Source organism: Carassius carassius, chromosome 21, assembly GCF_963082965.1.
Source record: "Carassius carassius chromosome 21, fCarCar2.1, whole genome shotgun sequence".
Lineage (NCBI taxonomy): Eukaryota > Metazoa > Chordata > Actinopteri > Cypriniformes > Cyprinidae > Carassius > Carassius carassius.
This window is the reverse complement of record NC_081775.1, coordinates 8034222-8059064: the sequence shown is the minus strand read 5'-3', so window position 1 is coordinate 8059064 and position 24843 is coordinate 8034222. Positions and strand designations below refer to the sequence as shown.

General features: G+C 36.5%; 1 protein-coding gene across 2 annotated transcripts in view; it reads left to right on the top strand.

The window, feature by feature from the left end:
- LOC132097446 (fibroblast growth factor receptor 1-A-like) overlaps positions 1–13826 on the top strand; it is a 39354-nt gene extending 25528 nt beyond the window's left edge. The window contains exons 8-18 of one of the 2 annotated variants that reach the window (XM_059503161.1): positions 635–782; positions 4715–4905; positions 5913–6058; positions 6179–6300; positions 7978–8088; positions 9288–9478; positions 9582–9704; positions 10936–11006; positions 11089–11226; positions 11309–11414; positions 11985–13826. In XM_059503161.1, coding sequence (XP_059359144.1) covers positions 635–782; positions 4715–4905; positions 5913–6058; positions 6179–6300; positions 7978–8088; positions 9288–9478; positions 9582–9704; positions 10936–11006; positions 11089–11226; positions 11309–11414; positions 11985–12164 — 1527 coding nt within the window. In that variant the 3' untranslated portion in view covers positions 12165–13826. Of the gene's footprint in view, positions 1–634; positions 783–2097; positions 2243–4714; positions 4906–5912; positions 6059–6178; positions 6301–7977; positions 8089–9287; positions 9479–9581; positions 9705–10935; positions 11007–11088; positions 11227–11308; positions 11415–11984 lie in introns of both variants that reach the window. The other variant, XM_059503162.1, reaches the window with a different exon arrangement.
- The last annotated feature ends 11017 nt before the right edge of the window (positions 13827–24843 follow it).

Below are 24843 nucleotides of genomic sequence, written 5' to 3'. Positions count from 1 at the left end.
TACTGTTATTTATATGCTATTGTAGTAGTATTAATATTTTGAATAAATCTTTTTTATATTTTCATATTCTATTTAGCTTTAAACTTTTTGTATTTTTAGTGCATAAAAACAACATTTTGAAATATTAACTTAGCAATAAACTGAAATATGTTTCAGTTTATTCCATCTTTAATTTCAGCTATATTTAAATTATTGAAAATACAGTTTTTAATACTTTTAGTTTTGTTAGTTTTCCAATTGAAGTCTATGAATCAAACATAAACTAATTTCCAATTGTGTATAAGCTTTTTTATTTTTTATATATTTATTGTTTGAGGTAATTGATGTTGTCACAGGAACATTCTTTTTAAATACAAATTTCAGATCTTTAGCTTTTCTGTTGCTGTTAAACATCTGTGTCCAAAACATTTTGACCACGCCTTTTTTAAATTAACTTTCAACATATTTCTTCACCTCTATGGACCGAGCACCTAAGCAAATGGAGCAGGACTAACAGCTTTTGGGGGAAATACTGTCCGAATGTATTTCATAAGATCAGTAATGGCAGGTGTTGTCCTTCAAAGATGGCTGGGATCTCAGTGACCTCAATGTTTGACTTTGTGCTTGACCTCTGACATATGTTTGACCTCCGCAGCACTCTGGGGTCAACAGCTCGGACACGCAGGTCTTGACACTGTACAACGTGACAGAAGAAGAAAGTGGGGAGTATATATGTAAAGTGGCCAATTATATAGGCCAAGCCAACCAATCAGCATGGCTCACCGTCGTTAAACACTTGCAAGGTAACACATGACTCCTGCTGCAGAGATTCAGAGATCATCCATGCAGAAAGAGGCAGTCATACACAGTTAGATGGAGGTAGAAACAGTGGTTATCAGGCTTTTAGATGACTGCGACACATCTTCTCACTTTGTCACTCTTTATTTTATTTTTTTCCTGTGGTGCCTTAAATGACGCCATGGAAAATCCCAGCAGAGCAACTGGAAGTATTTTGGCTTTTGTTTACATTGGATGTTTCCTTCTCTCCATCTTTGTGCAACACTTTGCCCTCCTAATAAGGGTGTGTTTCATGCCCTCTGAAGATTACTTGCACTCTCTTGCACTTCAAAAGCATTTCAGTGGCACCTTGGGAATGTTCCCGTCTAAATTCCTTCAGCTCGCTCAAGGGCTTATTCTCTACCTGACTCCACTTTGCTATTGCTTTGCTTTCATAATTAAATTCTACAATCTCTTTCTTCCTCATTGGGTTGCCACAATTGAAAAACATTGTATTAATACAATAAGATAGAGTAAAAATTCACTTCAAATATTAATATAAATCTCATAATTCTAGGGAACGCATATAGTCTGGATATATTTAACAAGCTTTCAAGTATACATTTTGAAACATGATGAAATGCTACAATTTAACATTACATGGTATATTTGATTGCTTTTGCATTACGAAAACTGCAAAATTAATAATTCCTGCTTTCCGCACTCCTTTGCAGAAAAGTGAGGAGAAACCTTTTAAACAGTCCACATCCATCGGAAAAAATCATGTTATTTTTCGTGTTCTTTGTTTTATATTATCTGGCCAATAGTACTCCCTTCTGAAGATGGCCACAATTTTCAAAATAGAACATCCCAGTGTTTTCTTGATGTGTTGACCACTTCGATAGCAAATTCAATCGGTACTATAGTATCGCTTCAGTACCTTTGGCATCCTGACTCTTTCTTTGTCACACATTCTTTAACAGACCTTTCAAATCCCTTTTTGCTTCCTTTTCTGAATATGTGAGAGTCTCTGCTGGGTGATGTTCCATGTGGCCCGTCTTGTGCATGTGGACTCTAGAGGGTGGACGTCACCCTCATCTTCAGGTGTTGGGTCTCTAGCAGGTGAAGCCATGTGCTTCGTTCTCATCTAACCATAACCATCTGTCAGCAGGGTCATCGAAGGATCCAATAAGAGAGCAGTCCTGATTTCTTTATGGGTGCTGAAGGGTGTTTCTCCAATGCCTTTCTCTTCACCGCTCTTTATCCAAAACCTCTCTCTCTCAACTCTAATGGGTTTTCCCGGAGCTCTATGGCTTCATCCTGTGGTTCTTTTCTCTATAGACGGCAGGCGTCAACACCACGGATAAGGAGATGGAGGTACTGCATCTCAGGAATGTGTCTTTAGAGGATGCTGGAGAGTACACCTGCTTGGCTGGAAACTCTATCGGCCACTCCCATCACTCTGCATGGTTGACTGTCTATAAAGGTATCTTGTGGTGCTTCTTTTGGTTGCTGGTTTCTTTTCTCTTTTTAACAGCGGCAGTTCACACTGTGGGTTGAATTCGGTCACATCACTGCATTGTGTCTTCATGAAATCATACAATCATTTGTATGGAAAGCACAAAGTAGTGTTTTTGACTCTCATGCTCTGTTAAAATTGACTTTACTGGAGCCTATTAGACCACAAAATAACCCTACTCCGTTTTAGCACATAGACTCACTTTTCATAAATATGATTTGCGTTCAATCAATTTACACTTTTGTTTACTTTCATTACAAGTAATGCCGTGGTTTTGTAGCAAGTAACAATGCAAACCTATTCTTTGTGAACCGCACCATTCTTCAACCCCTTTGTGTCTGCTTTGTGTTTTTTTTTTTATTCATCTGGGTGTTGACTGACACTCAAAATGTCAGTCGAAGCATGTCAAAATGACATGAAAAATGGAATCAGAGTGAAGCCAAACATCCCACAATCTCTAGAGTAAAACTTAACTTTTTTTACAGCTGCACCAAGAAAATATCAACTCAAAGACAGGTATGGTACTTTTGTAAAATCATTAATGCTAACATGAGTTTATGACTGTAACAGTGGACTCATTAAAGCAGTTTCATTCTAATGGATTGCCTTAAAGTGGGTGGCTTGCTTTATATTGGTAACCCCATGTTATTTATTCACTTATGGAAGAAAATTATCATAGCCAAGTGGCATTGGTAAAGAGCAATTGCATTTTATTTTACAGTACATGTACTTACAGAAATACTAATGTTCACCACTTGGATTTCATATGAGTTAAGGTTAGGTTTAGTACCTAGTTGTAGTACAACAGGTTCTGCCTATGTAGAATCAAAGTATGTCAGAAACTGTAATTTAACTGCAAAATAAGTTATGTAAAACATAAAAATAACAACCGAGAACAGATGACTTGTTGTGGCTTGGGGTTTGGCAAAGCTTTGTTTCCATTATAACTTTTATATTATAAAACACTTTTCCTAGTTTTTCAAGATTAACCTGTTTCCAATTAACATTTCTGTTTGCCTTAACACTGGACAAGCATCGCAAAGAGCATGATTCTAAGCATAAAGGCTATGCTGACATCATTTCCTCTTTGGCTCAGGTTTGATAAATGCCTCACTCAGAGGGTGAATCTGTTTAAATCTATTTAAGTAGATTCAATTTATCAAGTTGCTTGTCAGTCTTAAATACATTCAACACTTGAGAATGGAATTTAATTCTCACGGTTGAATGTTGGTTTTCTTGCATGTTGCAGTCAGCAAATTGTGGGCTTACGTCTTATTATAAAGCCCATTTTTGTAAATTCAATAACTTTAGCATTTGAGCTTCATGTTCACACTACAATATTCATATTTGATTGTTCATTTAGTTATTAAAAGAGAAGTCAAAGAGAAGTGATCTGTCAATGAGATGCATTTGCATGTGTATTGTTGTGTGCTGTGTGAAATGTATACATGACACAATAACATCTTTTGTGTGCATGAATTGTGTAAAAGAAACCCATCATTATGAACCCGAGCCTTGGGGCAGACAAACACCAACCGAATAGCATAGGAAATATCTGTATCAGCCAGACTTCTCATGTAATTTTACCCTCATAACCTAGCTCTCCATTTATACTGAAATGCATACCCGCTCAGATTTTGTCTACCCACCCAGATAAGCCATTCCTCTCAATTTACATTTGTAGTTGTGTTGCAAATTTAATGTCTCATATGAGTTTACATGAGGCCATTTTTTGGCCTAACCTCGAAGCGAGAGCTGCCAAATATCATGAGCAGTGGTTTCCTTCTCCTGCTAGTCACATAAGCAGAAGAATGTGCCATGAAACCCGATCCATGAAAGAAGTAATTATCATGCTACAATAGGAGTTTGTGTCCACTGCAGTGCGCCACTCACGTGAACGACGCCATGTCCAGAATTGTTTCAAGAGGATTTTTGGTTTGTTTTGTGCATGTATGTGTGTGGATCAGTGTGTCTGTGCTGTATATTCAGGTTTATGAAAAAAAGAAGTCTCCTGCTAATATGACTTCTGAATCAGCAGATATTTACACATCTTCATATCTGCTACACAGGCTGACCATTAGGGTCACAGTTCAAAATATCCTTTCCAACTGACCTTTTGCTAAGCTCCAGGAAAGAAAAAGAAGATTTTACCTTGCTTATTGAAAATTGCAAGATATAAACTCAGAATTGCGATAAATAATTTGTGAGTTGTGTGATTTAATAAATCCCAAAAACATTAAGGCATTAAGTCAGTTGCAGTGATTGTCAAAGATTCAAGCTCTGCTGGTACAGAATCTTGAGCTGTTTGCACCGGTATAGACTGAATTTCTCATTTTTAATACACAAAGGTAAACACATCATCATCATTCCTTGAGCATTCAGAAAGCTCATTCCCTTCTCTTCTGCCACCTTGCATTGCTCCCGTCTTTCATAATATAGCCATTCCTCCGACTCCACTGCCAAACCAGACCTACCTGGAGGTGCTGATCTACTGCGTGGGCTTCTTCCTCATCTGTGTGATGGTAGTGATCGCTGTGCTGGCCAAAATGCACAGCTCGGCCAAGAAAAGTGACTTCAACAGCCAGCTGGCCGTCCACAAGCTGGCCAAGAGCATCCCGCTGCGCAGACAGGTAACAGAAAGTAGATAGGGGGTTTGATCTCTTTACCACTAAACAAAAACATCTCATTTCAACAGCTTCTTCTCATGTTAATGCTACTGTGTCGTAGCATGCCAAGGATACTGAAGTGTTTCTCAGGTCACCTTTGGAGGTTATCTAGAGCCATTTTGAAGATATTTAATTAGAATGTTAAGCAATGAAAATTCTGTCAGAGGGTTTTCATTAAATAAAATCCTGGTCGCACTTTAGTTTAAAGAACAATTCTCACTATGAACTAACTATTAGTAAAATGACTTTTGCCTCAGTGAACTCCTTATATACAGCTTATTAATAGTTAGTTAAGGGATATAAAATATAGCCGTGCAGAATAAGCCATTAAAATGTGCTATATAAGTACTAATAAACAATAAATATGCTAGTAATATGCATGCTAATAAGTAACTAGTTAATAGTGAGAATTGACCCCTAAACTAAAGTGTTGCTCTGTTCCTTAATGTACATTCACATTTGTGAAATTTTATGAGCAAAAAAGGTGGAAGCCTTTTTTTTGTGTGTGTGTGTGTGTGTGTGTATTGATGTATGAAGCATTTTCAAACCAAGCAGCACTGAATCTGCATGACCAAATTGAACTCATTATGAAATTGCTTCATCATGCAAAATTCACGTGGATTCCGACAGTAAAGACTTGATTTTACCTGGGAAGATCAGGCTGAGGTGAATCTGCATGCCCAGCTAGAACCTTTTGTGAAATCTGCATGGGGAAATTATTTACAAATATTCAGATCATGGATTCCTGATGAAATAAAGCTTTCATATGGCTTTTAATCAAATTTTTCATTTAAACTCAAGGTTATTGTCAATGGTCTAGTGATGTATAAATTACTTTCAAACCAGGCAGCAGTGAAACGGTGTCTGTAGGAGCCTCTTGAGCTAGTAACTCACATACACACATGAGTCTTCATATGTTCTTTTCTGTTGCTTTCTTGTACGGAGAGTAAGTTGTAAGTGTTTCCGTGCAGGTGTCTGTGGACTCCAGCTCATCTATGCACTCAGGTGGGATGCTGGTCCGGCCCTCGCGTCTGTCCTCCAGTGGATCCCCTATGCTCTCAGGGGTCTCCGAATATGAACTGCCCCAGGACCCTCGCTGGGAGGTGGCCAGAGACAGGTAACACAAACATACACACAGTGTACTCAACATTTGTTGACCAGCTGATTCATAAAAATGCTCAAGTGGCCTGGAGGAATGTTTGCTATTCAACAGTGATTAATATTGTGTGTGTCTCAGGTTGGTTCTTGGGAAGCCGCTTGGCGAGGGCTGCTTCGGGCAGGTGATGATGGCCGAGGCTGTCGGGATGGATAAAGACAAACCCAGTCGTATCACCAAAGTGGCTGTCAAGATGCTCAAATGTAAGTGTTTTCTGCCACCGTTGTTAGTTGACGGTTGTGTGTGTGTGTGTCGTACCCCAGCAATCTCTGTCTTTGATTTCAGTATCTCACGAGGAATCTGACGGTCTGCTGAGCGTTCGTCTGTATTTCACCTTGACCCTGAAGCATGTTAATCGTGCTCTTGTGTCACATACCATACAAAGCAGCTGTTTATTCGGATTCATATTGTCTGTTTCCCATCCTCTCCTCAGCGAATGAATGCTCACAAACACTCAGACACTCTGTGTGCTGTTTTCTGAACTAATATCATTTTTAGCATTAATTACTAGTATTATTTTAGTGTTGTTTAGTATTATTTATAATAATTAACAGAATATATAATTATAGTATAAGTAAATATACTAAATATACTTCGGCCTATTCATATTTTGGATTAGCTTTTATTTGAGATTTTCAGTTTTCATTTCATTTTTTCAAATTTGATGTGCTTATGTCTTTTTTTTATACTTTTGTACATATTTAGAAAACATATTTTGTTCATAATAGACAACATTTTTCATCATCATTTACTCATTGTGTCAAACCAGAATGACTTTCTTTTGCACAACATAAAAGAAGGTACTCTGAGTACTGTTGGTAACTAAGCTGTTTTAGTCACTAGTGACTTTCATTGCATGAACAAAAAATACTGAGATGTTTCTCTGATTATCTTCTTTTATGTTCCATACTTTGTTAGGCCATTGTTGCCTTTACATTTAAAACAATAATAGTTTTAAATGATCTTTTGGGTGTATTTTCACAACTATATTTAGTTTAACAAGATTAATTAATCGCAGCACCCTGTAAATAAATAGATTTTAAAAACATTAATCCACTGACAGCCTTGATATATAATGTTCTAATTATATAGATATATAAAAACATGCTTTTTGTAATATAATTTTTTTTTTTTTTACTTACCAAGAAAATATTGAACTCTTTTTTTTTTCGTTTCTTTTTAAGTTTAGATTTTTATCCTAATGTTTACATTTCATTTCAGCTTTATTTACAGCTTCATAATATGTCCAATAGTTTTAGTTTTTAATGAACAATAATAACACTGCACTGCATCACTGATTCTATAGCACTGCTACATAATGAATCAAATGTCCTATTTGCGTTGGCTGATTCACAAATAAATGACTCTTATGAATTGATTCTGTAGATAAATTGGCAAAACAAACTCAAACAAACTCCCAAACTCTCATTATCCATTTGATTCATTCACTTAATTAACATCTGACGCACTTACTATTTATAATACATAGACAGTATTTTTCTCAACACCATTATAAATTTTAGCAAGCTGTATTACCCCGAACAAAAATAACAATTATTCCTGGAATTGTTGTACACAATCCATCAATGCGCATTACTTTATAAAAAATCCCAGTAATAACCTTTTTTTCCACTAAAATCAAGTGTAGCTCTACATAATTTTCTACCAATAAAATACTGGAAAATGCATCAAATTATGCAAATTAAATGTTGCAGACTGTTAAGTTGATTTCAAGTTGACATCAGAAATAAATGAAAAAGGAAAGCATAAATAAAATGTCTTGTCTGCACGGTCCGTGTGACCCTCACAGCTAAAAGGCTGAAGGTTTCGTGACCTGTCATACTAAAATATATGTGTGTTCATCAATATTGCTTTTATAGCCGACGCCACAGAGAAGGACCTGTCAGACCTCATCTCCGAGATGGAAATGATGAAGATTATTGGCAAACACAAGAACATCATCAACTTGCTGGGGGCCTGCACACAAGATGGTGAGTAAAGGAGGAATTAAGAAGGAAGGAGGGAGACTGGTGGGCAGATGGAGACGTTTAGAGATACGGACGTAAATCATTTCATATTTCAAAATCAGTTTGTAAGGCATGCTGCTTTTCGCCTTCAAAAGGACAGGATGTTGTCATCAGTCCAGCTATTGTGATTGTATATGCAATATCCTTATTGAATCATTTGTAAATCCTAGATTAAAAACAGCAGCATACTACCCCCATATAAAATAAAATGTAAATTTTTTTGTTATTTTTGTATTATTTATGTACTGTTATAGTATTTGTTAATATTTTGAAATATCTTTTTAATATATTTTCAGTTTAATTTTAGTATTTTTCTGATGAGTTTGTTTTATATTTATTTTTATATTTAATTTTGTCATTTTTGTAACTTAATTGTTTTTATTTCAGTTTCAGATTTTATTTCAGTAAGTTACAAAGGCAGCATTTTTGTTACCTTTTTTAAAGGTTTTATAATTTATTTATTTTGGCTTTATTTACAAATTTGTAATGTAAAAAAAAAATTCTAATAGTTTTGGTTAACAGTTTACTTACTTTTGGAATAATTATTATTTTTTATTCAGCAAGGATGCATTAAATTGATCAAAAGTGACAGGAAAGGCTTTTATTAAAAAAAGAAAGAAAGGGGAAAAAAAGAGAAAGTTTTCCTTCAAACATTTTATTCCAAGAATCCTGAAAAAGATCTGTCACATTTCCACATGAACATGAAGCCACACAACTTTTTTTTTCTTTTTTTTTTACATAGATAATAATGTTTCTTTGAGCATCAAATCGTCATATTAGAATAATTTCTGAAGGGTCATGTGATACTGAAGACTGGAGTAATGATGCTGAAAATGCAGCTTTGCAACACAGGAATAAATGACATTTTTAAATATATAAAATAGAAAAACGTTATTTTAAATTTTAATAATATTACACAATAAAAAAAATGTTCTACAATTTTAATAAATGCAGCATTCATGAGCATAAGAGACTTTCAGTAAAAAAAAAGCTGTAAAATGCATGTTTATTTAAATCACGTTTGCTGTCATTATATTGTATGATAGAAATACTGGCATTATAATTGCTTTCCAGTAAGATGCTCTCTAGACACCTTAATTAGTATTAGTATTATGTGTTCTATTTCTACATGTGACTGAAATGTTTCATATGTCTGTTGTCAGGTCCACTCTACGTCATTGTGGAGTTTGCAGCAAAGGGCAATCTTCGGGAGTATCTGCGTGTGCGTCGTCCTCCTGGGATGGAGTACTGCTACAACCCTGACCAGGTGCCTGTGGAGAACATGTCAGTCAAAGACCTGGTGTCCTGCGCCTACCAGGTGGCACGGGGCATGGAATACCTCGCATCCAAGAAGGTGGGGGTCTCAAATGCTTCTGTTCTCATATCAGTCAAATTAACATATATCTTGGATTAATTATTTCCTTGATTAATTAGCATGCGTGTTTTCTCTGCTGCAGTGTATTCATAGAGACTTGGCTGCCCGTAATGTCCTGGTTACTGAAGATAACGTTATGAAGATAGCAGACTTTGGCCTGGCTAGAGACATCCATCATATTGATTACTACAAGAAGACCACCAATGTAAGATTTTGGACTGAGACATTAGCAAAGTCACTTTATTAAAAATAAAATCATGTTAATTTGGTCTTTGATTGCTGTGTAAAGTATTATGAACCTGTTCTAGCAGCTGCTGCTTGTCTGAAATATTATACTTTATAAGATTATTCTTGGCGCAGTTATCGGTTAGATTTTCTTTGAACATCGACGTTGAATCATAACTAGATACATTTTCTGACGTAAATGGGAGTGGTGCTTGCTGTGGCAAAACTCGGCACTGCAGTTACTAGCGTGTTTTTTGAATCATGTTTTATCAATTAGCTAGGATTTCTTTAGCACATTTGAACACTATGCTAATTGCTATTAGCATGTAACTATTCAGTGCTAGCATGTGTGGCATGTTGGGAGTCCTGTTTGCTAGCATGAGTCAAAAGAGCCAACCCCCATGTCTATATGATGTTCTGATGCAGAGATGTTTGCCATGCTAAATCGTTGCTAGGGTACTCGGGTTGGTTGTTAGGGAGTGGTTTGGCAGCTGCCAATTATGATACTCCTAAGGCTGCTTGCCAGTATAAATGATATAAAGCAACTCCCATGCCTCTATGACATTCAGATTTGAAGATATGCCTCTTTAGGTTTGGGTTGCTAGGGTGCTGTAAATGGTTGCTAGGGCTTGGCTTGATAGCTTCATGATTATTCTGAGAGTCTGGATCCCCCATGTCCTGGATTCTGAGAGTCCCGTCCATGTCCAAGTTACCATTGTAGGAAATACACATGCTCACCATAGTATGTCTGTTGCCCAGTTTTGGAGGGCTCTTACGCCCCAAGGGTACAACTTATACCCCACTGAGGGGGGTATATCTCTGCACTCCTTGCCAGCCTCTTCAAATGCAGTTATCCATGTTTCTACGAAACTCTCACTTGGCGCAATGACCCGTCAAATTTGGTTGCAATGTTAAATCTATTTTTGTTTTTAGTTTTTTGCCTGCTGTGCAAACATTGTATGCCCAATCGCTTATAAAAGTCATAGTACATCTCTCCGCCTAATTTGTGGATCTGTGACAAATGGTGCGTGACGAGTTATGCACCAAAGATTGTACAGAAGAATAATAGACAAATGAGATGCTTCACAAGCAAAACTAATTACAGTTTCTTCCCAGCAGGATTTGAAGGCAGCATTTGTCACAAGCAGAAATCTCAGTTCTTGATTAAACAGATGATGATTAAGTGAATGAAGTGCTTTTGTTTTTGACAGGGTCGTTTACCAGTGAAATGGATGGCACCTGAAGCCCTGTTCGACCGCATTTACACCCATCAGAGTGACGTGTACGTCTCAATATATTCTGTCAAACTCAATCGCATACAAAATGCATCTGTCTGTCAATAATGGTCATCCTTTGCATCTAAGGTGGTCTTTTGGGGTGTTGCTGTGGGAGATCTTTACTCTTGGCGGGTCACCGTATCCAGGTGTCCCTGTTGAGGAACTCTTCAAACTGCTAAAGGAAGGCCACCGCATGGACCGCCCCTCCACGTGTACCCATGAACTGTAGGACTGTTTTAATGCTGTATCTTCTGTCATGATGGGAGGGGTTCCTTATTACAGTTTATAATCTGTGTACCTTTCGCAGGTATATGATGATGAGAGATTGCTGGCATGCCGTCCCATCTCAGAGACCCACGTTCAAACAGCTGGTGGAGGATCTAGACCGCACTCTCTCTATGACGTCCAATGAGGTGAGCCCTCGCTGAAGCTACATCGAAACAGTTTAATAATCCACGAATCAGCATCCAATGCTTTTTATATGGCATTATAACTGTGCTTCAAAAAAGTCTTATTTTTTTTCCTCCTAATAAAATGTAATTGTGACCTTGCATAACAGCATAGAAATATTAAATAATAAATATACTAAATAATATAATAAAGCATATTATTATTCAGTAATTAATTATTACAATAATTGGTCAGTGATAATGAAAATACTAATTTGATCATCAATGATCATCATCAAGGATAATACAAATAAATCATCTAATAATAATCATATTTATTATTATTATTATTCTGGTTCTTCAGGGAATATAAATAATAATAATAATAAGCGTATAATTAAACAACTTAACAACTACCAACCTTACTATTTATTAATAAGCAGCAGATTAGGAGTTTATTGAAAAGTCATTGTTAATGTTTTGTTAATAGCGAGAATTGGATCTTAAAATAAAGTGTGACCAATAATAATGTCAATGATTTGTTTTTGTATTAACAACAGTAATAAATGATCTGGGTATTTTTTACGTTTTCAGGAGTATCTGGACCTGTCTGTGTCTCTGGACCAGTTTTCTCCAAATTTCCCCGACACACGTAGCTCGACGTGCTCTTCCGGTGAAGACTCTGTGTTCTCCCATGACCCCGGTGCTGATGAGCCCTGCCTGCCCAAATTCCCTCCTCATCCCAACCGTGGAGTGGCGTTTAAAAAGCGCTGAGCTCCCTCACCGTCAGTTCCTCTCCAGTGTGCTACCTGGCCGGACTCGGCTCATGAACCCTAGGAGACCATGCTTTGCCACATAGCACACTACAGAGCGGCCAAGAGCTGAAGAGCTTGGCATGGACGCTAGTTTCACCGCTGGAAGAGAACAAACTGGGCCTTCACTGACCCCATTACCTGTTGTTGCTATAAAGCTACAGCACACTTGGGCAGAAAGTGGTACACGCGTGTTTCTCAAGACTCGTCAATGTCCTCCTGCCATCTAAAATACAGAAAACCTTGTTTTCAATTGAGGAACAGAATGATGGATGTTGGGAGTGTTTATAGCAAGAAGGACTTTTCTTTTGACCAAATTCATAAGAAAATGTATCCCACTAAATGCTCTGCCCGAATGTATTTTAACAACGGGCACACAGATGATCTGACTGACAGCCTTTCTTGTAAATACATCTAGAAATGTATAAATATGACTATATATTTACACTCTACCCTTATTTTTATTACACTATTTGTTCCTTTTTGTACCCGGATGAGTTTATGTAGAACTTTCTGAAGTGTAGCTCTTTTGAAAGGGACTGCGAAAAACGTCCACGAGAATTGTAGATGAAATTATATTATTAAGAGCTGATAGATGGCCAGTTTTGTTTCTTGTTGTTGTTGTCCTCTCTCGTTGATGCAGCTTGGCAGAAGTGGCTCAAAACTGCTGCTATCTTCCTGATGGTACTCAGTACTGCGTCAGACTTAAGCTATTATAAAATATATGTATTGAAAAGGTTCTCTTCTTCGCGTCTTAAGCAAGTCTGTAACAAGTCGGTGCATTTTTGGAAAGATCATAGGAAGAAATTAAAATTCTCGATGAACACAAATATATAAATCACCTAAAATGTACCTCAGAGAGAAGCTATAAATGTTTAGCTTCATGTAATGAGATGACTGTACATTAAAACAATGGTCAAATGTGGGTTAGATCAACAGATCGCTTGTGTTACTCTACAAAAATGACGTACAATAAAATGCTGTCACGAAAGCTTTCATGCCACATAAAGAACCTTGTAAATATCACTCTTGCTGATGAGTTTACAATGCGAATGGTGTTTACAGTGAAACTGACTCTCTCATTTACCGCAGGTTAGTAGGGATGATTAAATATTATAATGCATAGCTTACAGTGTAAAAGCCGAGCGTAGCCGTTACTGTTTTATTTATAGCGGTGTGAATGACCCTTCCTAGCGAGGTGCTATGCTACAAATGCATCAGACGGGTGACACTGTTACCGTGGCGACTGGCTCCCTGCCAGCGGCTGATGCATCACATTGTGCACTTGTGAACCCTGATGCCCACTACCAGCTCATGCTCCTGCAGCCAAGGCAAAAGTACCAGCTTTGATTTATACAGCTGAAAATGTAGTTGAAGTATACAGCAGTTTAAATTTAACACTGTTTGTCATGTTTATGGGACGGTTGCAGTAAATATTAATTAGCGGAACATTGTTTTGTTCTGAGACGCAGCGTGGGTCAGCGGATATGGACTTGTGAAACACTGGTTGTATGTCTGTTTTCTTCAAAGGCTTGCAATTATGATTGGGATTGTTGCATTGCGGTTTCGACCACACCAAATTTATGGCTCAAATGCATCAATAAATGTATCAGCTTTTATTTTATATGCAACCGCTTGTGTGGAATTCTTATTTTGAGTTGAAAGTGGGTGACTCCAAGGTCATTGTTTACTCAACTTCATAGCATTTCATAGTTTCTTTGAAGAAAAATTGGTTAGACACGATGTATACGCTGCTCTTTTCTGTGAAGTGAAATTTACAGTAAAAACATAAATAAAAAAGCAGATGTGGTTGGTAGAAATTTACCATAAAATATATATATAGTAGCTCAAAATATGGTAACATTTTAGGTTTTGCAGATTGTAATAGTTCAACAGTAATATATAGATGGATGGATGGATGGAAAGATACCACAATAAGCCTTTTATAACGCTATTTGATGTTTCCCCATACAAAGACATAGGAGCTGCACTTGGATGCCCGAGAGGCATTTCCAAGATGATCGCCGATAGACATGACTTGTCTTAAAGAGACTTTTGACTATGTGTGAAATCCTCTGAATCAAATTATGATAGCTTTGAGGGAGGGTAGGTGATTTCAGAGAGGCTAGCAATAGCACGCTAGCTTTGAAAGCATAAGATCCCACTCTCCCTGCAAATCACTCTCCAAACCCACGCCTCCTTTAAAACACATGACCGCACAAAGGCAGACCAGAGGCTAAGCAGCCACATGATAAGAGATGGCGTTGTTGGAGGTTTAATGCATCACTGTCAGATTACCTCATGTCTCATTTGGTGAGAAAACATTTCCTTACAAAACACATAGTATATTACACATATAAAAAAAAATAATGCCTTCCATTCTCAATCGGTCTGCTGTAACGAACACGCGTGGAGGTATGCAAAGACATACTTTGACAGACAGGTAGGACAGCCTATCCAGGGTTGCCAGGATTTCACAACAAAACCCACCCAATTGCTACCCAAACTAGCGCAAGGGGGATTCCCCGGTAAAAATGCATTCAGGTGGGATAAAATACATGTTTTTGGTGGGGTTCCACTTGTAAAATTAGCATTTTATGGGATAAATATCACGTTGTTGGGGTCGCTTAAACCCGTGGACATTAAAAACAACCCTCAGCAACAACGTTAAAGTAGCCCAATTCCCGCGGACTGGCAAAACTGAGCCTATCATAGCCCTCGGATCAAGAAATGATTGGACCGACGATTTATGGTCGTACGCCTTCCACAGATGACATAAATACATAGAAATACATTCAGACCACTTAACTAAGTGATGTTTACTATCGGGAGGTGGATTTTCAACCACCTAAACCAAATCCCCTACCGAGTGAGGAATACCACATTATTGGTGCTTTTTGTCATGTTTGTAGCCTGACAGCCTGTAATTGCCATCCACTTTTATTGTATATATATAAAAAAAAAACGGAACGACATAAATGACAACAAACATTTGTCTCTTACAACAAGAACACCTTACAGCTGGGGTGTCCAGTCCTGCTCCTAGAGGGCCAGTGTCATGCAGAGCTCAGCTCCAACACACTTGTCTTGAAATTTCAATCTGGACACCTTGATTACTTTGGTTCAGCTGTGTTTAATTAGAGCTGGATCTAAACTCTGCAGGACAGTAACCCCTCGGTCTTAAAGCATCTATGTTCTTGTGTGTGTGAAAGAGGGAGGGGGTGAGTTAGCAGGGAGGATGTAAAGTGATTTGTATTATCAGATTGGGTCGATGGTGGGAAGTGGAGCCATCAGCAGGAGCAGGACAGCTGTGCTTGAGCCTGTACGTGTTAACTCAACAACGTCAGCAGAATCTCAGCCATCAGCACAGAAAGTTGAAGGGAATCCAATGTAAGCTGTGTACTTCCAAGCATTAAGTGTCACAGAGAGGACAAGTGCACAGTGTTGGGCCAAACTACTCTGAGCAGCCAAGAAAATCAGAGTATCTTAATAAACATTACTTTAGTGTATTTGCTGGTTTATTCACGGTAAGACTGTTTGTAAATACATTATTCAGTGATTATAAAGCCATTTGAAACTCTGAGGGAATGGCATTTCCCTTCAATAAGGTAAAAACAAAAATTTCTTTTTGGTTCTTTTTCAATGAACGATCAGTGAAGGAGATTTTTTATAAATTTTATATGAGATGTGTTGTTTTTGTATAACAAAATTTGTGACATGTTTAAGTATTGATTTGTGAGTTTTCTTTTTTCTTTTCTTTTTTTTTAAAGGATTAAATAACTTTCCACAAACAATAATCAAATAAACATTTCATTTTTAAAAATATAAGTTAATTATGGACATGATATGCAAGAAAAAATAAATAAATCGAGCGCGCAATTTACTAATTCGTTATTATAATTCTCGATTTATAAATCGTGTGCACAATTTAGCAAATCGAGGAAACGAATTAGTAAATCGCATGCACAATTTATAAATCGAGGAACGAAAAAATAAATTGTGCACACAATTTAGCCTACTATTTTTTTTTCTTCATGCCATGTGCGGGTAGTTAATAAAGTGGTTAAGAGGGTTATGGAAAGTACGAAAGGCTAACTAGTTTATGACCAAAACTGATTTGTAATAATAATAACTTTTCCATAAAACTTAAATACATTTATTTAGATGTTTGTTTGTTTATTTTTATTTTTTACCAATACAATGGTTAAAAAACTGTACTCAATGCTACAATTTGTGTAAAAAATTCGGATAAATTAGCTTTCTGTCATATCTTTCCATAAAAACATTACACTATTGATATAACAACAACAACAATGATTTCTGAAGGATCACATGACACTGAAGACTGGAGTAATGATCCTGAAAATTCAGCTTTGAATTCTAGGAATAAATTCATTTTTAAAATCTATCCAAATAAAAAAATAGTTTTGTTAAATTGTAATAATATTTCACAATAGTGAATTTTCAGAGCGCTGCTAAGTCAGCTAGATCAAAATATTTTTCAGAACTGATTACCGCACATTGTCATAGACCTCAGTAATTAATCCAAAATCCCAGTTCTCCAGGGAGCCGTCAGCAGGGCTCTGAGAGAAATTTTTGAATTTTTTTGTTGAGAAAGTTAGTGCCATTCGCTTATATTTTACTTTACAGCTCTCAGATCTGTCTTTGAACTTGCATTTTCAACATGTCTCTTTAATAGAACTTTCCAATCTCATTAACAAAATTAAGTCTACTAACTCCTCACTGGATGTAGTTAGTCATCTTTGGATATTGGTGTGATTCCGAACTGCTTTAAGCATGAGGTTGTTCAACTTTAACTCAAGAAACAAGGTTTGGATGAAAGTTGCTTTAACAATTTTTAGCCTGTCTCAAAGTTATCATTTTTGTCAAAGCTTTTGGAAAAAGTTATGCAGTTATAGCTGATCACATTCTTAAATAGAGCTAATTTATTAGAACCTTTTCAATCTGGTTTCACTAATTATCACAGTACGGAGTCTGCTTTGCTTTAAGTGTTCAATGATATTTTAGTTGCAGTTGATGCCAGTAAAAATGCAGTATTGATTCTACTGTATCTTTCAGCTGCATTTGATACCATGGATCATAATGTTCTTATTTGCCATTTAGAACATCTGATCAGTATCAGGGGCACAGCCTTACGATGTTTCAGCTCAAAAATATGTCTTTTTCTGTAGAGCTAGGCAAGTTTTCCTCATAATCTGCCCCAATTATTAGTGCAATACCTCAGGGCTCTATTCTGGGACCACTTCTTTTTAACTTATATATGTGCCCTCTGGGGGATACGTTTAGGAAGCACAATGTTTATTTTCATTTATATGCTGATGATTAACAGTGGAACTTCACTCTAAAAGCTGGTGATTCCATTCAACCATTGCTGGAATGTATCTCAGATATAAAAAAAAACATAAATCACATAACTTTCTATAACTCAATAAAAACTAAATTATAAAGAAAATTAAAAAGAAATTATTGTTTCTGGTCCCCAAAAAATAAGAAAGGATATTATTAAGGAGCTGGGCAACCACTTTCCCTGCATTTCCTCACAGGCATTATCATAGACTCAGAATTATGTTTGTCCAAACAAATTAATTCTGTCGTGAGGAACAGTTTTTACCATTACAGGTCATCTCCAAACTTAAATTGTTTTTGTCTTTTCAGGATTTGGAGAAGGTTATTCATGCTTTTATTACTTCTCGTTTAGATAATTCAATGTACTCAGGTCTTCCCTCGCTCAGTAGTTGTGATTTCTGTATTCATAACATTAATGAGCCAAGGTGTTGTGCTGAGCAGAAGCAACAGAAATAAATAAGCAGCTCTCCTCTATTGAGGCCATCCAAGCCCCTGTCCATGGAGAATCAGACATCCCTGACTGAAGCAGAGCATCTTTACTGGGTGGAGTGCAGGGTCTTTATCACAGTCTCTGATATCTTTCCTCTCTGAAAAGGAAAATGAAGGGTATGGAGATCTCTAATCTTCAAAGAGCCCCAGATTGCTCTCTAAATAAATGCCTCATGAAAGAGAAATGTTTTGTTTATTCACTGAATACTTCAGATGGGGACAAACCCAAATATATTTACTGTTTCTGCATGAGTTCTGAATGTACAGAAAGTCTTCATACTTGCGCAAGTGTTTATGGTCTGTGGTGTTAGATTTAGCCTACTTTAGTTGTTTACAATTTAGCATACTTGTTAAAGAAACAAAACACTTTAAAATAATATACTTAAGTGGAAATGTAATGCATGTATGTTTTGGACACACAGTTGCATAGCATTAATGCCATTAAATGAAAATTTACAGTAATATAGTTTAAATTTATATTAAATACTAAGCCCATTTACACCATTGGATTTAAAATAAAAATGAAGTAATTGTGACTTCACATTCTTTTATTTATTTTTTTTTATTCAGTGGCAGAAATGGGTTTGCATAAAATACAGTTTTTTAACTTGGGTCTTTTTTGATCCACTTAAGTAGGGCTTAATTACATCTTCAAGTCATTTCATAATTACTTCTGTTGTTTTCAAAATGTGGTTAAAGTGAATGTACTGACAAGCATTTATATTACACATAAAATTATTTACAGATTTACAAATTATTCACTTTTTAAAAGTGCTTTTCATGTGCTTCAGTATATTAGTCAACACTTCAAATTAAGTGTACTTAAAGCATGACAGTGGGACGGTTCATTTAACACGTTAAATTTTTGTGACAACAGGAGATTACACTTTAGTACACTATATGGGGTAAGTTGTCACAGCTTTCAGTGGTCAATTGTCCGCTATATTTCTATATGAGAAAGTCTTGTGTCTAACTCTGGCAGATGCAGGGCTTTTTGACATTTAGGTGGGCCCTGTTTTGGGTCAGTGACCCCTTGACTAAGTGTGTGTGTGTACTGCTGACTGGAGTCCATGTGGAGCTGAATCACTGGTGCAGAAATGTCAGAAAGGCCAAACAGGGTGCTCAACCTGTCAATCAGTCTGAAATCCTGTATTGTTTGTTATTTCCTGTTTCTTCAGAAGAATGGTGAGTGGGTGGAAAAAGAACCAAAAGAAATCCGACAAAGAAATCAACAAAAGATTGATAGAAAACACTGTGACAACTTAAATTATATCAAATTGTAAAAGTCACTTCTGGCTAAAATGCGAGTCGAAAATCCATATTAACACTTCCTCAAGTGAAAAAGTCCATCTCCTGTTATCCTCTCAAATCAAAATCCTACAAATATTTGTTTAGAACCGTTTTCACTTTTCACCATGATTGATCTGTGCATATTTCTCTCCTGATTCAGATGAGATGACTTTTTCACAAAAGAGTACAGTATTATGCATTGAGGACTATTTTAGATGAAAGCAATGGTTTAACATAAATAAATAAAAAAGAAAATGTCTTGATGGATTTGTTTCTTACAAACATGCAACTTTCCTTTTCACAAGACATAAACTGATGGACGTGAGTGGTGTGGATTACTTGTGGATTATTGTGATGTTTTTATCAGCTGTTTAGACTCTCATTCTGATGGCACCCATTCACTGCACAGGATCCATTGGTGAGCAAGTCTCTTTTTTACTACATTTTAATTGCCATACTTTGGGGAAAAAGGAGCAACAGATTGCTCTAGACACATCTTCTCCCATAATACACCTGCTCCCCTGAGGCTGTGCTCTGCCCCGCTCACACTGGATCAGATTTCCTCCTCAGGTTGGTAATATACTCACATACATTAGGTGGAGCTATATGATTTTGACTTATCAGCTAGTTATACAGCATTAGCCCTTTGGCTAAACTTATTTTTCTTGTATGAACAGACAAAACGATACCTGGGAGAGAAAACACACTATATCACTTAACAGATAGAAACGCCTGGCTTGAGGCTGTTCTACATTTAGAATTGCTGAATCTTAAATAGATTAATAATGTAGGTCATGACAATGATGACAATGTTGAAAGATCCAATGAATCAACTGAATCAAAAGATTGAATCAATTTGTGATTCCTAAAATTACCCGGCAAATAATGGTTAAGACAATTAGTAAAAAAAAAAAAAAAAGAGATTAAAGTAACTGACAGAATTTTTAATGCTTTAACTGCAATAGATTACTTTGCATTGTACAAAATATTGACACACCTAATTATTAATAATTGTAGTCCCCTTACTTTATCTTTTGTTTCAGTCATTGAAGATCAGACTAAACGATGGCAGCTTTGATAGGTTACTTGAATCTGGGTCTCATGTTTTGTGTAATGAAGGGAGAAATGACTCAGTCGACCGATGTCTGCCTCAGTCTCTCTAATCATATCACTGAACCTTGAAGCTTATGTCTTTGTGTCCTCCTTAATTGAATTGGGCTTAGATTAAATTGCATGACAGCACTCCTATTGTTTAGCTTCAAAATAGGACACAATCCTTCCTCGGTAAGACTGGAGGGCTGAACCCACTGTCAATGAAAAGCATAAATCAGTCCAGCTATGTTCTCTCTCCTCATTCTGCTCAAAGTAAAGAGAATGTGGTGTGGAAAGTATCTACACAGTTGATAAATTTAATTTTTTTTAAAAAAAATTTTTTGGGGGGGTATGCAAACCTTTGAAGGTTTCTGCAGGTTATATGGAGCTAAATTTAAGACTTCATGCTTCAAACCCAAAACTTCTGGAAACTTTCAGGAAATTTTCCACCCCTTTGCAATCCCAATGGCAAGCCATTTGACAACTTAGCAGACCACTCCTCTTTCCATGTCTGATATTTATGGAATTAACACGCTTGTCCATAGATTTTGATAACTGAATGGATCATTTTGCATGTGGTGGCTCTCAAGAATGTTTAGAAGTTGTGAAGAGTTTGACAGTTTCACTGAGACTGAGCTCAACAGTTTTGATCAACAAGCCATGTGCTTTTAGTTATTGTGCAAATTGCAATTACTAATTTGCACACGTGCCAAAACACACACAATTTGCTGAAATCAACAATAAATTCTAATCTAATGTGAACAAGAAAATAATTAAGACATCTAAACGTATTGTTTTGAGAAAAAAAACTTTCATTTGTGAACTGAGCCAAAGCAATTGAGAAAAACTGTAATTTGTGAAAAAATTTCAGTCACCACAAAGATTTGATTTCAAGTGATTTCCATTCAGATTTCCATCACACACAACTGAGACTTATTTACAGAATTTTTTTCTGAAAAGTTCATTTGTCCCAGAGTTGTTAGAACACATTTGTGTGTAAAAGGCCTGTGTAAGCAACCAGGTTACTTGTATTGTAACTTCCACTTATAATATTCCTGCACTTTTTTTAAGCCCATTTGTTCAGTCCAGAACATAGAAGCAAATGATTCATAGCTGCATTCAAAAACATATTCAAGAGAAGCCAAAAAGTCCTGCATGAACTTTCCTGCTCAGGTCTTACACACCGGCCAAACTTTAAAGACAGAGAAACTCCAACAGATGTGCAAGAGAAACACACAGAGACTCTTTCAAGGAGCCTGGCAAAAGATTCGATTCAGGAAGTGGGTTTGGGATATAAACTCAACAGTGTGTTTATCTGCTGTTTTTCTGGTATGAATCAACATGGCAGTAATTCCTGACATAAATTCCAAGCCAAAACAGTTTACTGCTCCATAGAACGGAAGTCATGACTCCTGTCATGATTACTGATGAAAGCATATACAAAGCAGGCTTAAATGAAAAGGGATTTAGATTACCTGAGATAGACAGACAGACAGACAGATAGATTGACTGATGGATGGACAGGAGGACGGACGGACGGACAGACAGACAGAGACAGACAGACAGACAGACAGACAGACAGACAGACAGACAGATAGACAGACAGACAGATAGATAGATAGATAGATAGATAGATAGATAGATAGATAGATAGATAGATAGATAGATAGATAGATAGATAGATAGATAGATAGATAGATAGATAGATAGATAGATAGATAGATAGATAGATAGATAGATAGATAGATAGATAGATAGATAGATAGATAGATCTAGCAGTATCCTGTACTGTTTTGAAATTAGAAAAGAAGACCATAAAATCTTTGGCTCCAGAATGATTGCAGAAGAGCAGATACAGTGAAATGAAGGCCCTGCTCCAGAAGCACAGCTGGTAATGCTATGCCTGTGGGAAAACTGCTGACGGTGCAGTGTGAGAAAGAGAGGACCACAAAACATGTGTTTGACTCAAACTCTCTGCCCAAGGGCCACATAGGTGACCTGGCATCTCCCCACCTCACCCTGGGCTTCTCGGAAGTGAGAGGATGACTCAGAGAAAGCCTGTGGTCTGTGTACCTGTGACGTGGACTAGCTGAGTGGTGTCAGCTGGTGACAGCCGTGCCTGCCGCTGCAGTGCCACCCTGCCAAGATCTTACACAGTGACCACCGGAGCAGGACGTGGAGGGGGAAAAGAAAAACAAGCCAGTTCTCCATTCAGAGGAACCCTCAACTGTTGAAGGTAATGCTCTAGTGCCCTCTTGTGTTAACCTATCATAATAATTACTCCTTACCACCTACACTTTAGATCACTTCAACATGTTTGATTTAATATCTTGAAAAGAGTGTCACTTTATAATAGTCTGATTTAAATGTATTAAAGACACTCACATGCTTAAATAAACAATGATATTTGACAAAATGAATATGTGTACTTAGTCTTGTTTACTAAGGAAAGCTTCCATATTATTATTGTGCATACTTTTTAAAGATACATTAGAATGCATACAGAAATGTGATATTTTCTACAAATGTGAACTGCAAGGTTTACTGTTCAAAGTTGCATTTGAAATAATGTCAGTAGCTTTACTCAGTTTCAACTTCTCTTCCCTTCTCTTCTCTTCTCTTCTCTTCTCTTCTCTTCTCTTCTCTTCTCTTCTCTTCTCTTCTCTTCTCTTCTCTTCTCTTCTCTTCTCTTCTCTTCTCTTCTCTTCTCTTCCTGCTGTAAAAGCCATAGCTATTAAATATTTCCAGTAGATAATACATTTTGAATATATAATATTGTTATATTAAATTAACAATATTTATATTAAGATATTTTGTGTTTGTGTGTGTGTGTGTGTGTGTGTGTGTTCTATAAATAATAATAGTAAATATTATTTTTTTTAAATTATATTTTTCTGTTTATAATTAATAATAATGTTTAAAAATGTGGTGTCTGATGCTGCTTCTCCACAAAAACTGAAGTCTCATTCATGTGTGTAGAACAAACTGTACAGAATGAGTTACATATCAACGGAGTAAAAAATCATAGGACTAATGTGAGAGTGATGCCTCTTTTTCTTAAAGGAATAGCTCACCCTAAAATGAAAATCTGTCAACAGTTACTTAATGAATGCGATTGGCCTCTAAGTAAATCGATCAATGTTTATAAGTGAATAAAATAATTACAAATAAATCTGTTCATTAAGCAATCATTGATAAAACTGCTTTATTAAATACTTTTTTTTCCTTTTTTCAGTGTCTTTATAAACTGTTTTAGGGGAATGGACATTATTTATGTTTATCTTAAAAATCTTAAATTGTGTTTCAAAAATGAACTACGGTCTTATGGGTTTAAAATAACATGCAAGTGATTAAAATAAGTTTTAAGAATTGAGAATTTTAATTTTTGTGTGAACTATCCCTTTAACAACCTGCTGTATGTGTCTATAACAGTGGGTCCAAACTCAAGCACACTGCAATTTTCAATCCGTTCAGCTTCATTCATATGAATCAATTCATATGAATCCGTTTATGGATGCACATGCTGGAGACAGCAACGCATGCTCATTCAATGATGATGAATCAATGATGTTTTGCTCTGTGCTGTGTTGAGTGCATTTCAAAGATCAAGTGTGAATTTGTGAACTAACATGAAAACGTGTGACCAGTAAAAAACTGATACAGTACATCATAGTGCAACCTTTTTTTTACATTATTGTAATTTACAACTGTATTAATTGACAAATTATTAATAATAATAATAATTGTTAGTATTATTATTTTATTTGTATTTTTGGCAGATGGTGAAATACTGCAAACTTCTGCCCACCAAAATTTTGGAAATTATCTGAATGTGTCAGTAACATAAACCTAATGCACACTGCCTTCCCAACCGGACGTTAAACTCGGAAGACATCCAGAATTGAAGTTTGCTTTATTTATTAAATACGAGGTGTTCACATGAACACAGTGCTTCACTTTGACACATGCAGCACATCAGACTATACAGTTATTTAATTCAGTCGCAGTCTTTCATTTGATAATCACACCATGCTATTCACAATTGTCATGTCATCTCATTTATTTATTTTTGTTTTACATGGGATTTAATGAATTATAGTTCCTTCGTGAACCGGAATACTGTTCTAAAAGGTGTTTTTTCAAGCTTTTGCACTGACTTCTATAAGATGTGATGCTTGAGCATAAACAAGAGTTTTGTAGTACATTATTTAGTATAACATGACCCCTGCCTCTTCATCTTGATTCAACCTCCCCATCCCACTGCCTTCTCTGCTGTGTTCCCTGCCGCAGTTTAAGTGTTAGTCCATGCGATTGTTAATAATTCAGTGTCAGCGTTGCTGCACTCTGGTCTGAGGCTGAGCGTGTGCAGAGCAGCGCTGGCACAGAGAGAGAGAGAGAGAGAG